This window comes from Xenopus laevis, chromosome 8S, assembly GCF_017654675.1.
Source record: "Xenopus laevis strain J_2021 chromosome 8S, Xenopus_laevis_v10.1, whole genome shotgun sequence".
NCBI lineage: Eukaryota > Metazoa > Chordata > Amphibia > Anura > Pipidae > Xenopus > Xenopus laevis.
The window spans coordinates 27,161,512-27,178,035 of NC_054386.1; the positions used below are offsets into that span (position 1 = coordinate 27,161,512).

Here is a 16,524-nt window from a genome sequence, read left to right on the forward strand (position 1 = left end):
GGCACCACATCTCATCCATTCTGCTGGGATGGCCGATTCACAAGTTGTTTGTATAGGCTCTTTAGGAAATGGGGTATCTAGGAGCCCACAACCGCTTGTCTGAAGGGGTATCTATGGTAACATCCAGCACCGTTTATAAACAGTAGGGGGCGCCGTGCCATGGGACAGTGTTCGTGAATGTAGAGTGCTTACTCTTGCATACAGATGAACTTTAGAGATGAACTGGCAGGGGATTTTAGGGTGGAGAGGCCTGGACTCTGTCCCATTGAATTGGGCAGGCATATCGAATTAGTCATCCAATGAACATCACCGGGACAGGGGATTCATTAACTTTGTGACCATTACCCCTAGTTAATTTTTGATTTGCTGTGGGAGTTTGAGAGGAGGCTGTTCCCCCACCCTTTGTTTAAATAACCTGTTAACCCTGTCAAGCCTTGGTGCCGGTGAAATGAGTGATTAGTTATCCCTGAAATGTATCCACGCTCCACCCCTGACAGCTGATTTCAGGGACACTATGGAACCCAAAGAACCACGTTGCCCTTGATGTGAAATAGAAAAATAAAAGCTGGGCAAACATTTATTTTTTTAAACATGAATAATTTTAATTAGCTTGTTATGCCTTTCCTGTAGCCACACAGACAAGTGCTTCCATGAATGAGATGACAAGCCTGGGAAGGTGGCGGAACAGTATTGCAAAGGCCTTCGCCTTACGGTAACAAGTGCAAGTTTCTAGGGATACACATGTTTTTGGAGGGTTATTGTCAGAATACAATAATATTTACACAACACGTGTATATATATATATATATGGGTTATTGCACAGTTCTACCAAGATGTTGTGCAAAAGCCTAGTTGGTGTGTGCTCATCTGCTGTGTTTCATGCAGAGAGCCCCCCAACCAGACCCAGTTAGGGTGTGAGTGTTCCATTGCTGCATCACTGACCACTGTATCTAGATAAATGCCATATACAGTTAGGCCCATAAATCTTTGGACAGAGACAACTACATCTGAGTTGTTTCATTTAAAATTAATTGTGGTAATGTACAGAACCAAAATTAGAAAAAAAGTCTCTGTCCAAAGATTTATGGGCCTAACAGTACGTGCACAGGGGCCCGGGCAGCACAAGGGTCACGGATTTCCATCCATCTTAGGTATAAAAAAAAAGGGAAAAAAGTAATCAACAAGGGAAGAATGAGGTTTGTACAAAGCACAGGGAAATAATGTACAAAAATAAACAGCGAGCAGATCAATAAGATCTCTATAAATGTCCTTGTGTCAGAGCCGTAATAAATAAAGTGATATCTGTCCTCACTGACACTGCAGAGAAAATGGCAAAGGAAATCTTGAGTGATACTTGCTACAGATATACAATGCAGCTGGTACTTGGGAAGTGCCAGTTACACTGAAGGTAATCACTGAAAGGATGGTGATATTCACAAGGAATATATAGTGCAGCATATTCAAATTGCCAGGTAGCACAAACATGCTTCAAGCAGCAGCAAAGGATAGGGTGGAGGACCAGGTGACAAAGCACAGACAGCCCCCTCAGTAAATCTGAAGCTTCCACAGTGATCCTTTAGGAGCTCTGGTAGATCCGTATGCGCTGGGTGATGTCTCTGCGGCACAAAGGACAAGTATGGAGGGCATCCCCACAGGTGACACAGCAACACACATGGCCGCAGGGTAGGAAGATGATGTGGGCCTGTCAAAAACCAAAGGGAGCTATATTAAAGGGGAAGGGTGGCTCACATGAAAATCAATATAACATTGATCTTTGTTTTCTTATTTGCCTTCCACATTTTTATAACTTGTTTCTGCATTTTCTTCTTTTTACGATTTCTGCCAGGTTGCTAGAAATCGGGACTGTAGCAACCAGGCTTGCTTTTAATGAAAGAAATAAAACCCGTTACCTCCTGCTCCATGCACACAACACACTCTGAGTTTATGTTGGCCACTTCGGTATCAGGGGCTGAAGGCTCAACTGGGCACGGTGGAATGGATGATGGTGGAGCACATGGCTCCTCTTCAGGCACAGTTTTCTCTAAGGCTTTGGGTTGATCTGAAAGAAAGGGTTAATGATGTGGTTAGTGAGAGTGCGGAGAGTGTAGGTGTCCACAATGATGATCTATAATGTTACCTCTTCTCATGCGCACAACGTCTCTTGCTAGATCGATGATGGCGTGCTGTAAGCCCATTTCTTCTACTCCGATCTGCGGAACAGCCGAATAACAATAAGCACAGTTGGCTTTGGACCCAGGCAGGAGGCCAAACTAGTTTGCAAGTCACCAACAGTCCAGAGGACGTTTCCCCTTCCCTCACATCTCTTACCTTTTTAAGATCACTGGGGGTCATTTTCTCCAGCATCTCTAAGCAGAACCGATGATGCGCGAATATGGGAAGATACTTCTCAGCAGAAAGGTCTTTAAGGAGATCCACCAGCTCCTGTTCTAAACCTTCCTCCTACAGGAACAACAAACACATGTCATTTGTTCATATGTTGCCATACTATCTATAAATACATAGTTTCCCAGCACCCACCTGCAGCCTGAGCGACAGAGGTTTCTGGTTGAGCAGGCGCTGGTACTGTATGAGCCAATAGTTCTCCTGCCTGGCTTCACTCTTGGCATCCATCTCCAGCTAAAGAAGAACACATTCTCCTGTTGATATGAGACAGCTGGAAACTGGGAAATATGGACAACTTACTTAGCTGTAACAGTGAGAGAAGACCCATGTGTGGGTCGGTGTTGTTAGAGGGGACACTTGTCCTGGTGTGGCAATGTGCAGTGGAGGGGGGGGTTAGTTACGCTTTAAAGGCTGTCAACTTACCAACACTGCTAGCAGTTCCTCCTCTCGCTGCTTCTTGTCTTTAAGAAGTTGCTGGAGCATATCAGTGAGGATGCATCTTTGCTCAGCTATCACCTCCTAAGTCAGAACAGAAACACAGTCAGATTCTACAGAACGTCATGAGGATCCAGGTCTGGGGCCGGGTCCCCCCCGTGATTCATGGGACTGGGAGTTCTAAGTCAACAACAGTGATTCTCAAATTGGTTTGTGATTGAAATGCATGGAGATGAATGAGTAGGAATATCAACACAAACGCCAGGTGCATTTCCTACGGGCAACTCAACCAGCAATGAAAAATAATATGGAAAAGCGAATCATAAAATAGCGGCATGACAGCCCCTGCCGTTGGATATCATTAAAGTACAACTGTGGGTTGGTTGTTCTTTAGTCAGCGCCTACAGACAGGGGTATGGGCCATGTTTGGGTTTAGTCTGGGCTACTAAAGCGACTTGAGACTCACAGAAAGGAGAGAAGACAAATGTTTCAGAAAAAAACACAAAGAAAGGGGAGACAATGCAATTGTGTCAGAAAGGACACACAGAATGGTGAGAGAATGAACAACACAACTTTCTGTTTTCACAGTTTTCCAGAATTCTTTTCCCCTCAAAAATAAATTGATAAATAACAAGACATACATTAAAGACATGGCAGTGTAAGTGACAGGCAAATCCCACAGCCCCTCAGTAGAGCTAAGTCTGTCTGAGAGATCAGCTGACTGCCTGGGGTTCTTGAAAGTTCCTGCCAATTTTGTGATCGGTCCATGGACACTGCAGACTAGGGGAGTATTTCAGCATCTGGGCGACAACAGATCACTATTGGTTGGATATAACATCAGGTGACCTAACAAGGGCATAGCTAGTTTTTACTCCAACTCAATGCAAATATTTTTAAGTGAACAGAGGCAGCAGAATCAGTAAGTGGAGGCAGCAGAATCAATAGGCCCAATAATGTAATAATAATATATATCCGACATAGTCAAAGCCCAGGGGCTACTATCCGGCTCATTTAGCCTTCCAGACTCCTGAATGAGCAAGACACACAGAACAAAAAAAAAAAAACAGACAAACAAACTCGAGATATTTATAGAGAAAAAGAGCCAAAAGAAGATCAGTGTAGAACTATCAGTCTCTACCACCCAATAGCTGTAGCTCACTCAATGCAATGAAATTAAACTAAAATAAAGAAAAAAACTGTAGAAGGTGAGAGGTAGAAAAACTGGAGGAGAAATCTGGAGCTAAGATAGCCAAATGTGTTCCCTGCAGAGTGGGGGAAGCCCAAGCGTTGTTCTGTCTTTAGGATCTGGAACCCTAGAGCCAGTCAAGCAGAACGGTGCCAAGGAGGTGCTTACTGCTGCAATTACTTGGCATGCCTTGTATAAGAGACGTCACTTCTGCTGTGGAACTCTTGGCGCCATATTTGAATGCGTTTTTGAATTGGTCAAAGCCACTATAACCCACCTGCCCTTTACCGCAGAGGATGACATTGCTGAGAAAAGTAATGGAAGAGACAAAACAACCCCTGTATCAGCCCTCCCCCAGACATACACACATACCTGCAGCGTCTCGTTGCAGAATTCTTGCCTCTTTACCTCAAGCTGAGTCAGTTGCATTAACTCAGCCTCTATTAATAATATCTAGAGAAGATGAGACAGGAGGGTTGAGGGTGAATAGGCATCTGTGCAGACGCTGAAAGCCTGGTGACATGGTGCTAGCAGTAATAAAAATATGCGCAAACAACCTGTCTGTACTCCTCCGCATTGGAACAAGCAGGGAGCGACGGCCCTGCTTCCCGTGGGAGCGACGGCCCTGCTTCCCGTGGGAGCGACGGCCCTGCTTCCCGTGGGAGCGACGGCCCTGCTTCCCGTGGGAGCGACGGCCCTGCTTCCCGTGGGAGCGACGGCCCTGCTTCCCGTGGGAGCGACGGCCCTGCTTCCCGTGGGAGCGACGGCCCTGCTTCCCGTGGGAGCGACGGCCCTGCTTCCCGTGGGAGCGACGGCCCTGCTTCCCGTGGGAGCGACGGCCCTGCTTCCCGTGGGAGCGACGGCCCTGCTTCCCGTGGGAGCGACGGCCCTGCTTCCCGTGGGAGCGACGGCCCTGCTTCCCGTGGGAGCGACGGCCCTGCTTCCCGTGGGAGCGACGGCCCTGCTTCGCGTGGGAGCGACGGCCCTGATCTGTGTAGCAATATCATATTGCATATGCTCAAAAACCCACAGCTTTACAACCACATAATTGCCATTTGCCGAAGAGCTTGCACTTCTAAACATGGATTGATCTGGCAAACCAAAATAGACTGAGGCAGTGAACTTGAAAATTACACATGAAGGCCTGAGATCAAACTAAATTGGGCATCTGCAAACCAGAAAATAATAGGAATTCCAGCAGCTACCTGGCTGCTAGGGTGCAATTTACCCTAGCAACCAGGCAGTGGTTTAAATGGAAGACTGTATGATGAATAGAAGAGGCCTAAGTTGAAAAAGTAGTAATAAAAATAAAATTGTAGCCTCACCGTTTATTTGACAGTTGAAAAAGGGCCAAAAAAAAAAAATTCATTCTTTTTCGGAGATAGTGATGTCTTTTTCTTTATGTAATTTTGATATATTGTGACTTGCATTGACCCCTAGTGGTGAAAGTTCAGTAAACATATTTTGTTTTTATTTTATTTTTATTTCAGTTAGAAGAAAAATCTTTCTAATGCTTAAGGACAATTCAACTTTATTATTACTTTTTAGACAAAAGTAACAAGCACTTCACGACACTATATATATATATATATATGGGTATTATAGTAGTATATCAATACACAATTGATCACAGTCTTTTGTTGTTATGTTTGTATATGCACATTGTGATGTCACTTAATTGGAGGGGAGGAGTATTCCTCCTCTGCACCATTATATACTATATATACACCCTTATACTGATGAGAGCACTTGAGAAGGAGGTTGTACCTCCGAAATGTTGTGTGGAGATCTCAGTTAATTGCAAACATTTAGCAGGTGTGCCATCTGATTTTCTACATTACATACAGAAAAAAGGCAATCGTTGGTAATACCATAATCTTGCCCCCCTAGTCAGTCTGGCTGCCAGGGGAAAATAAATGTTGGTCAGACAGAAAATGACAAAGTAATTCAGAGAAGACCCCGGTCATGTTGTAACACAGAGGGTCCTAGTCCTGGGGTCAATACCTTATCTCACACAGGAAGAACTTGAGCCTCTAGCAGTAACAATGAGCAGCAACAGAGAAAATAAAGAGGTAAATGGCAAAGCCGACGTGTGTGTGTGAAATGAGATGGAATGGCACATAGAACATCAGATACTCCTTTCTGTGATGCTAGGTGGGGGGATTCCCTGTAACCTTGCAAGGGTTAAACTGCAGGAATCACATTCAGTTTGTGTTCAGCCTAGAGATTATGACTGTGTGCCCTGCAGCCCAGATATTAGTCAGCTACAACTCCCATCATCCTTGGCCAGACAATGAAGGGAAAAGCACTGCTTCTCCCAGCGAAGGAGGGGCTTCATAACAAAGAGACAATGGGCCTGAGAGACAGCATGTTAGGTGCACAATACCACTATAGATTACAATGGCTCATTCTAGTGAAAGCTCATGCTCTCTGTTGACCCTATAACTAACCTGCTACTCCCCAGTGCCTGATTCCAACCCCAGTGCCCACAACCTGCACATCCCACACTCACCTGCTCCCTTATCTGTCTGTGCATGAGATCCTTCTTCAGCTGCAGAGCCTCAAACGCAGCTTTTTGTATCTCCTCCTGTAACACACAGCAGCCAGGTCAGTATAAGGCATTGGATACATTCTGTATACTCTGTGTGTGGCTACTGCACCCCTAGGGGCCATTGTTATACTGTACATTTTGTCCAGGGAACGTCACTCACCTCCTGCAAGATCTGACAAATGGCTTTGCTTTGATCCATCTGCTGCCAGTGCTGTATCTGCTGCAACTTTAGATCCATCTCTGCCAGACTGTCAGTTATCAAGAAATCATCAGTTACTTCCTCAGAGGGAAACAATAGGTCACCTCCCTCCTCCCATATGTATAAATTCAAATATACAGAGAAGGAAAGTTCTGGGCACACAATAAGCTATACCCTCATACTGTACTGTCTAAGGGAATCAATATGGCACCTCCTTTCTCCCATATGTATAAATACAAACATACAGAGAAGGAATGTTTTCATTTTGATGGACTGTCTTTTTTCAACCTGATTTAACTATGTAACTGTGTACCAGCCCCAGGCCATAACCTGCACATTACTAGACCTCTCACCTGGAACAGGTCTGATACACCATCTCCTGGCGCCGGGACTCGTAGGCCATCTGAAGCAATTTGCTTTTGTAGGTCTCTGCCAACATCTGCTGCATGGCAGCTGATTGGAGAGTAAGGGACAGGGGTTAGTGTTCTGGTCATGTGTACTACATGTGAAAGCTTAATTAATTGGCACAATCTCATCCCAGGATTTTGCCAGGATCTTTGTCAGCCACAATGCCCTGAGAAAAGCCCACATTCAGCCCATTCCAGTCCTTGGACCTTCAGTATAATATTTTAAGTAAATGGAAAGTTCTTAATGTTCTACTTACAGGCCACTTCCTTCCGACGCAAGTTGTCAGTTTCCTCCTGTGTGATTTCCATGAGGTGCTCCATTTTAATTCTGAAAGGTACAGTATAAAGTTAGCCGGTCATTTGGGCCCCCTGAGAGGATCCAAAAAATACAATAATGCCCCTCACACCCATAGTCATGCCCCTAATCCACTGGGCCATGAATCAATTATACCCAAACTCCACCCCCCCCACTAAGACCCACTCCTTTTGCCACCCATAAATTGTGCCTTAATATCTCAGGGCCCCCAATTGCAGTACCCCTTGCTGGTTGTTGCAGTGAATGCAGTGCAGAGATTTAAAGGACAAGTACAAGTTAAATCAATTGAGGGACCCAACCAAAATTCTATTCTGCCCTGGGGGTGCCTTTTTGAAGGAGAGGAGCATCAGTTTGGGGTAGCAGGTTAGCAATTAGATTTACTGGTTGCCTAACAAATTGGTAAAGCCTTATACCACCGTGCCCACAAGCTACTGAACCCCAGTGCACGGCACAGAGCAAGGTATTGCCCAATGGTTACAGAACAGGTCTCTTACCGTTCATCTTCTAGTGATTTCAGAACTGCCGAATTTTGCTTTTGTCTGCAAATAAAGCAAGGTCATCTCTGTATTTAAATATCACATCTCACATAAAGGGGATGCAAGAGTAAAGGGTTTAGAGCCAAAAGCAGTTGTTCTGGGATGGAATAAGGAAAAATGCATGCCTTTCAGTAATTGGATGAAACAAAAGCAATATGGAACACAAATTGTTCTGAATAGCCTGCAGGACTGATATCAGCATGCTAGCACCTGTGGGCCCCTGACCTGCGGTTCTGCTCCAGCAGATTTTTGATACGGTACGAAATGCCCTTCTCCATCTGCTTGAGCTGCTCTTGGAGCCGTTGCCTCTCACTTTGAATCTGCTGGTGATGTTGGTTCAGTCCTTTCTCCAGCCTTGATTGCTCCTGCACCAAACAGCATCAGTCATTCCTGCCCCACAACTATGACGGCATAGGTATTCCCCTCAACACAATTCAGCAGGCACAGCCTCCTAAGTTTGCTCATAGCCTGTTCAGAGAGATCCCATAAAACTATGGCAACATAGGTATTCCCCTGAACTAAGCACAATTCAGCAGGAAAAACCCCTAAGTATGCTCATAGCCTGTACAGAGAGATACGATAAAACTAAGGCAGTATAGGTATTCCCCTGTACTAAGCACAATTCAGCAGGAACAGCTTGTTGCTAAGAGATCTGCCAATTAGGATGCATTTTACCCAACAGACACTCCCAGACACACATGCCTCACCTCTCTCATGGTCTGCAGGATCTCATCCTTCTGTGTGTTGCTCTGAAGGAGAAGCTGTGCTTGTTCCCTCTGCTCCAGATCCAACTGTCTCTCAAACTCCAGTTTTTCCAGCATTTTCTGTTCCTGAATAAGGACATGGAGCAACTTCAGATCAGGACCAGAAAAACATTCAAAGCATGTACAGTATAGTGGCATATTCATTTTATGTCTCACTGGGAAAAGAACCTGCCATATTAATGGCTGAGTTGCAGACAGTAAAGCTGGCATATGCACAATGACAAGGGAAGCAGCTGCTCTACTCCATATTGGGCAGGGCTGTGGGCTCATTAGGAAGAGACACCTCTATGTACATCCCATGTTCCTACAGGACTCACCTTTCTCTTCTCATACTCCGAGAACTTGTTCTGCAATCAACAGAGAGGCACGAGGCAGTCAGCTATATGTTCCCATATTATATACAGGCAAATATACAGAGAAGGAATGGGGCACACACCTCCCAGTCTGTCTGCTCCTGTAGGGACTGGAGAAGGGCCCCATCCACAGCATCAACTTCTGTGTTGCACGAATTGTTTTCCAGCACAGACATGAAGTACTGGGAAGGGGGACAATACTCCATACCGAGCTCTAAATGGAAAACAGAGTTTAAAACTGCAGACAATGTATTGGATATCACGGCTACTCATACAGATATCTGTGTCTGGGCCCTGGTATAAGGCAGACAGGGGGCTTTTAGCGGGGTGAAATAGAACGTTTGTATTTGCACTTTGCATCTTAACACACAGAAATAGACTTATGTTTCGATTCTGTATATCCAAATTACCTTTGCACAGGAACCGCTGGATGGCTTCTGTTCCTTCGCTGCACAAGGCCGGAGGGGGGAAGATCATCCCTGTAGCATCCAGGGATAGGGTCTGTTGGATTGGACCACAGAACCTTAGGTTTATACAGAATTAAGTTTTTTAGCAATTGCCCCCCACTTAACTAAATGCAACAACCCATTGCCCAGCATTAACCAGGTATGCAGCTCTGAGTCTCGGTACTTCATACTCCTGGGCTGCTATATTTCCCATTGTCAGAAAGGGTAGGGCTTTGTCTAAGTGAAAAGCCTGTCAATCGCCCAGTTTTTCAAACAGATAAATCTAAACAATCTTGTTATTTTACCATGTTTTAACCCTGCTCCAGAAACGGCTTTATTCTGGTTGCCTTGGTCTACAATAATGAAAGAATTGCAAAATCCCAGTCAGTACTTATTTGGGTTCAAACTTCTCCCCCTGCCTGACCCAAGGAAAGAGAGTAGCCCAGGAAAGGAGATTTGGAATCTGAGCGCTGTACCTAGGAAAGTACTGGGGGGAGACTGGATTCCAAGGAGAAGGTTCCTCTCAAACCATAAAAAATTACAAAAAAAAAAAAGCACAGAAGCAGGAAGTACAGAGAATCCAAACTCTGTACTAAAGGGATACTGTCATGAGAAAAAAAAAAGTTTTCAAAATGAATCAGTTAATAGTGCTGCTCCAGCAGAATTCTGCACTGAAATCCATTTCTCAAAAGAGCAAACAGATTTATATTTATATTTAATTTTGAAATCTGACATGGGGCTAGACATATTGTCAATTTCCCAGCTGCCCCAAGTCATGTGACTTGTGCTCTGATAAACTTCAATCACTCTTTACTACAAGTTGGAGTGATATCACCCCCTCCCTTTTCCCCCCCAGCAGCCAAACAAAAGAACAATGGGAAGGTAACCAGATAGCAGCTCCCTAACACAAGATAACAGCTGCCTGGTAGATCTAAGAACAGCACTCAATAGTAAAAACCCATGTCCCACTGAGACACATTCAGTTACATTGAGAAGGAAAAACAGCAGCATGCCAAAAAGCATTTCTCTCCTAAAGTGCAAGCACAAGTCACATGACCAGGGGCAGCTGGGAAATTGACAAAATGTCTAGCCCCATGTCAGATTTCAAAATTGAATATAAAAAAATCTGTTTGCTCTTTTGAGAAATGGATTTCAGTGCAGAATTCTGCTGGAGCAGCACTATTAACTGATTCATTTTGAAAAAAATTTTTTTTGCCATGACAGTATCCCTTAAGGAAGAATGTTTTTCACTTACTCAGAGGGTGGTGGGTTCCTGTCTGCCCATGGGAAAGAGAGCAGCCCAGGAAGTAGAAAGTAAAGATAATAAAACTGGGAATCTGGGTTCTTCTCTTGAGAGTTTCCTAGAACAATGTTTAATATTATCTGAACCCTATAACTCACTGGCACAAGAGAAGTGGCGGCATTGCAGGATGAAATAGAAGCTCACCTCCAACGTGCGGACATTGGCCAGGGACCGCGGGAGCTCCTGTAGTCTATTCTCACTGATGTTCAAAGTCCTTAGGCAGTGCAGCCCCCCAATGGTGGGAGGCAGTAATTTGAGTTTGTTCCCTGTATAGATACAGAGAGAAGAATCGCAGAGTGATACTACAAGGAAGACTCCATACATGGGGCACAGATATGTCGGTTCCAAAAGTTTCATAATATGCATTGTTTTTACTGTTTTCTGCTACGAAAAACAGAAAACCAGTTGCTACGATCCCAATTATCCTAGCAACCAGGCAGATGTTTGAGTGGCAGATGAATATGGGAGGGTATGTAGAGAAAAATAAATTATAAAATATTTCTGATAACAATAAAACGCTAACAAATCAGGTTAGCGCTTGCTTTAGTTGCCTGCAACCTTGGGTCTGCACAGGGGAGAATAGATTAGTGATGGAAGTTATCCTCCAGGGCTGGAACCCCCCCAAAAAAACACAAAGATGGGGGACCAAAATACAAACCTTTCACATTTAGGATCTGCAGTTGAGACAAGTCTCCGATGGAATCAGGAAGAGCTCGTAAGAGATTTTGTTCAAGGTTTAGCACCTGGGAAACAGGAGACAGATGTTGTAAATGGCAATAAGGGGGTGACTGTACCAATTCCATATAGGCCCTACCCTATTTAAATGTAGAACATTCCTCTGACATCTCCTAAAAGAGTATCCACATCCTTGGGTCTGATTGAAATTATCTTCCCAAGTGCTCCGATGTCCACTTACCTGTAAGGATGTCAGATGGCTGATATTCCCAGGAAGTGCTGCAATCTGGTTCTCATGGAGATCTAGAACCTAAATGGGACACAGTTGTTAAATTTAATCCTTAACACATAAGCCTAGAAATGGGTGTAGCTTTTCCAGCCTAATCCTTAGTTAAACTTTAGTTGTCCTTTAAAGGGTACTGTTAAAGGAGAGGCTTGGCCTTGGTCTCTCTGGACTCCTAGCAGTTTCTGGAATCATAAACTCAGTGGTACTTACCTTCAAGGCTGATAGATCAGAAATCTGGCAAGACTTGGGGACCAGTTGGGTTAAAAAATTGCTGTGAAAAATCAGAACCTGCCAATAGAAAGGAAAGTGATGTTTCCCTCCCAGAATCATTTGCTTCCCTCCTGGCAACTTTCTGCCTTTTTCTAACTTCTAGAGACTAGTGTTCATGAGACAATTACTTTTTACAATTCTTGTCTCTGTACACGAGGTGTAGCAGTAGGATTGAAAGATAATCTCAGAAGTGACCGTTACCTTTTTCTGCAAAACACGGCATGTAGAGAAGGCGCCATCGGGAATCTAGGAGGAGACAGGCAGGTGGTTATTCAGCATGGCAGCGCTATGCAATAAACCCACAAAAAGGCGGGTTATCTTTAGCTTTTGAATTATATGAATCGTCAGGTTGTACATGTAACTTACCTCTGATAATTCACAGTTTGAGAGGTCAAGAATGTCATCAGCACCGGCGTCTTTGGCCTAAGATAACAAAGGGACGTGTTAACTATGAGATGGAACCTCCCATTATAAGGCTGAGCAGATGATGAAATGAACATAGAGTATCACCATGAGAGGTATTAGCCCATTAGGTACCTAGTAAGCATATCCAGAATAAGAGCTTTGCTACTGGGATAATGGGGGGTGGAGTGTGGATTCACTTTCCCCAGGAGTGGGAAATACAGAGCTCTGGATTGGATAATATTTAGTAACCTGGGGTGGGCGAGGGGTTTCTTTGTGACCATGGGAAAGAGAGCAGCCCAAGAGCAGGAAGTACAGAGAATCAGAGCTCTATACCTGGTGAAGTACTGGGGGGGGGGGTTGGATTCACATACCCAGAGGGAGGTTTCTTGTCTGACCGTGGGAAAGAGAAGGAGGAATCAGAGCTGTGTACCTGGGTCCTGTCTAGGGGTAGACTGTATTAACTTACCTAGGGGGAAGTTCCTGCCTGACCATGGGAAAGAGCAGCTCACGAGCAGGAACTACAGAGAATGAGGGCTCTGTACCTGAGTATATAATGGGGGTCAGATTGGATTCACCCAAGAAAACTACTTTAGTGGATCTAGTGCAATTGTAAACTCTAGGATAGTTTCCATGGTTAAATGAATCCAGTTTCCCACCAATCATATATACTATATATATTTCCTATCTGAGTGTAATGCACCTTGCCATATAGAATACACTTACATAGACATCAAGCCTCACCCATGTGCAACCAATAAAAAGGGATGAGCGCATTTCAGTGTTTCTTAATTTTATATTATGGGGAGGTGGCTCGCTCCTCAATGCCTGTTCTCCCAACCCCCGCCTAATGGTGTCTTTGGAAGAGATCATGCAAAACAAAAAGAAAAGCAGGTATGGTCTTTCTCCCCCCATAGATAACTCTCTCTCTTTTTTTACTTAGTTAGGACTGATGCATGGACACTGCCTCAATGGGGCATGTCAGCTTATGCATACTTTGTACAAACTTTGTAACTAAATGTGTCTCTTTTTACTAGATGTTACTGTAAATTGTGCAAAAACAATTTTTCCCAGGGGGCTATATATTGGACTGCTGGGGTTAAATTTTAAAGTATGTATATCAAGCCTATCCCATGTGCACCCAATAAAAAGGGATGAGCGGCATTTCAGTGTTTTTTTTAATTAATATATATATATATTTATAAAGAAAAATGAGAGAAACCATTGGAGGAGGGTCACTTACCAGGCACATCTGATATTCAAGGCGTTTTCTCGCTTCCTCGCTCTGCTTCTGCTTCCGGCAGAAAAAAGGCATCATGGCCCCCCAGCTCGGCTCCCTCTCCCAGCAGCAGTGTGGCTGAACAGAAACGTAAGGGAGACATGATCACATTATAGCATCAGCATGGGGGAGAAACACAGCCATTAGCAACATTAATAAAATGCCAGTTGTACTGTATTTAAATATTCACTGAAATGATAGATGGATTGGGGTGAGTACTTTTAAAACGCCTTCACCATCTTTCTATCCCTAACCAGAAGTTACTTAAAACAGCCAAAAAAAGTCCTGAAGCGGCGAAAAGACCCAAAGTCACGATAGGAAGCAAAGTCCTAAAGCCACAAATTCAATCCTACTGAACACCAATGTGTATTTTTTAATCCCGATTTAATTTAACCCGACTTGAAAATCATCGAAAATTTATGGGATGATTTTAAACAGGCTGTCCACGCTCAGCAGCCATCAAATTTAACTGAAATGGAGAGATTTCGTATGGACGAATGGTCAAAAATACCAGCATCCAGAATCCAGACACTCATCAAAGGCTATAGGAGGCATCTAGAGGCTGTTACATTTGCAAAAGGAGGCTCAACTAAATATTGATGCAATATCTCTGTTGGGGTGCCCAAATTTATGCACCTGCCTTATTTTGCAGCTCCTCTGCCATAGTCAGTAGGTAAGTAGCTCTATTAATAATAGCAGGAACAGAAAGAAAAGGGCCTAATTGAGAGTATTCCTCCCTATTTGCAATGATTGTTTAAGTTTCAGTTTAAAGGGATCCCGTCATCGGAAAACATGTTTTTTTCAAAACGCATCAGTTAATAGTGCTACTCCAGCAGAATTCTGCACTGAAATCCATATCTCAAAAGAGCAAACAGATTTTTTTATATTCAATTTTGAAATCTGACATGGGGCTAGACATTTTGTCAATTTCCCAGCTGCCCCCAGTCATGTGACTTGTGCCTGCACTTTAGGAGAGAAATGCTTTCTGGCAGGCTGCTGTTTTTCCTTCTCAATGTAACTGAATGTGTCTCAGTGGGACATGGGTTTTTACTATTGAGTGTTGTTCTTAGATCTACGAGGCAGCTGTTATCTTGTGTTAGGGAGCTGTTATCTGGTTACCTTCCCATTGTTCTTTTGTTTGGCTGCTGGGGGGAAAAAGGGACGGGGTGATGAACTTGCAGTACAGCAGTAAAGAGTGATTGAAGTTTATCAGAGCACAAGTCACATGTCAGATTTCAAAATTGAATATAACAAAATCTGTTTGCTCTTTTGAGAAATGGATTTCAGTGCAGAATTCTGCTGGAGCAGCACTATTAACTGATTCATTTTGAAATGACAGTATCCCTTTAAGTTTCCAATATATAGCCCCCTGGGAAAAATGACAATGAAAAGATCTTTTAAAAATCTTAACATCTATGCCCAACTGTAGATTCACTACCAGTGGTGTTGGGGCTGCACAGCCTCAAGTGTCTCCTAATAAATGAAATATGGGCAAAATGTGCTGGAACTCGTCTCTTGCCTTGTATGTTTACTGATAAGGTGAACTGTGCAAATACTTAGTACAGTTAGGCGTGCAAGCAAATAAACACTGAGAACTGAGTTTGTATCTGTCAAAAGTGGCACCTTCAAATAAACTACATCTTGGCAAAAATGTATGATTATTATAATTGAAAAGGGTTCTATTCTATAGTTCTATAGGGAGCCATCAATGACATGATCAATGACGTGTTACTGGTTTAGTACTAGTTCTTCGCAGCTTATCTGTTCTTTCCTAATAAAATGCGGGCAAAAATGATTTCTTGGGCAGAACAATAACAATGTATGAGCCCAGCCTCGGGGTATCAGGATACATGGAATATCACCACTAACAATAAAGGGCTTGTTCACCTTTGAGTTATTTTTTAGTATGACCTAGTGAGAGATATTCTGAGACAATTTGCAATTGGTCTTCATTTATTTGTGGTTTTTGTGTTATTTTGCTTTTTATTCAGCGGCTCTCCAGTAGCTAGGGTCCTAATTCCGTAGCAACCATGCATTGATACGAATAAGAGACCTGGATATGAATAGGAGAGGTCCGAATTGAAAGACGAGGAATAAAAAGCAACACATGTGAAGCCTCACAGAGCATTTGCACCAATTGGAAAGTTGCTTAGAATTAGGCAATCTATAACATTCTAGATGTTATACCAGACGGCTAAAACGGCAAACTGGAGAACTGCTGAATAAGAAGCGAAATGACTCACAATTAATAAAACATGAAGACCAATTGCAATTTGTCTCAGAATCTCCCTCTCTACACCACAATAACAGGTAAGGGAACATGCAGCTATTTCTTATTGCGGGGCACGACAAGCCGAGCGCTACTCACCCGCAGTCTGTCAGTGGGCAGAAGCTTTTGGCTCAGAAGCCAGACAAGGAGCCTCCCTCTGTCCCTTACTGGCAGGGATCCTGCACCATCATTGCAGCCATTGCCAGCAGCAGCTGCTGCATCACTCGCACTTCCTTCTTCCTGGTCACATGCTTCACATCACTTGCCCACAGCACAGCCTGCCTGGGAAGTTTGTTATTGTGGCTTGTGTTTGCCAATTCATCCCGTCGCCTTCCCTAATACAGACACTGTCATTTCGGCACGCCCCCATCCCATCGTATCTTCTCGCGGTGTTTGGCCTCTTTTTAAGGCGTGATTTCGGGCTGTTACGCCCTCTTTCTCATC

At 43.8% G+C, this 16,524-nt stretch overlaps 1 protein-coding gene across 4 annotated transcripts; it reads right to left on the reverse strand.

Annotated features, from left to right (window-relative positions):
* Positions 1–576: 576 nt before the first annotated feature.
* On the reverse strand, positions 577–16,395 carry lrsam1.S (leucine rich repeat and sterile alpha motif containing 1 S homeolog). 4 transcript variants are annotated; one of them, XM_018232509.2, is made up of 25 exons: positions 16,180–16,395; positions 13,776–13,889; positions 12,497–12,553; positions 12,332–12,376; positions 12,071–12,148; positions 11,816–11,884; positions 11,558–11,642; positions 11,044–11,165; positions 9,561–9,651; positions 9,234–9,364; positions 9,115–9,144; positions 8,741–8,863; positions 8,259–8,398; positions 7,992–8,036; positions 7,439–7,509; positions 7,128–7,227; positions 6,736–6,823; positions 6,537–6,611; positions 4,397–4,477; positions 2,827–2,922; positions 2,539–2,637; positions 2,329–2,460; positions 2,138–2,210; positions 1,911–2,059; positions 577–1,702 (listed from the first exon to the last, which is right to left on the reverse strand). In XM_018232509.2, exons 2-25 carry the CDS (start codon positions 13,848–13,850, stop codon positions 1,577–1,579), a joined length of 2,181 nt encoding a protein of 726 aa, XP_018087998.1. In that variant the 5' UTR covers positions 13,851–13,889; positions 16,180–16,395; the 3' UTR covers positions 577–1,576. The 4 variants fall into 4 exon arrangements, 3 of the variants coding, with proteins under 3 accessions (XP_018087998.1, XP_018087999.1, XP_018088000.1); XM_018232510.2 differs by lacking the exon at positions 7,992–8,036; XM_018232511.2 differs by lacking the exon at positions 4,397–4,477.
* Positions 16,396–16,524: the final 129 nt, after the last annotated feature.

What these genes read in the sequence shown, in the direction of transcription:
- lrsam1.S (XM_018232509.2), bottom strand. Translation starts at nt 13,850, where the DNA reads ATGATGCCTTTTTTCTGCCGGAAGCAGAAGCAGAGCGAGGAAGCGAGA. An exon ending in AAATCACTAGAAGATGAACG is followed by an intron (nt 7,510 to 7,991) that starts GTAAGAGACCTG and finishes TGTACCTTTCAG; the next exon opens with AATTAAAATGGAGCACCTCA. An exon ending in TTTGTCAGATCTTGCAGGAG is followed by an intron (nt 6,612 to 6,735) that starts GTGAGTGACGTT and finishes TGTGTGTTACAG; the next exon opens with GAGGAGATACAAAAAGCTGC.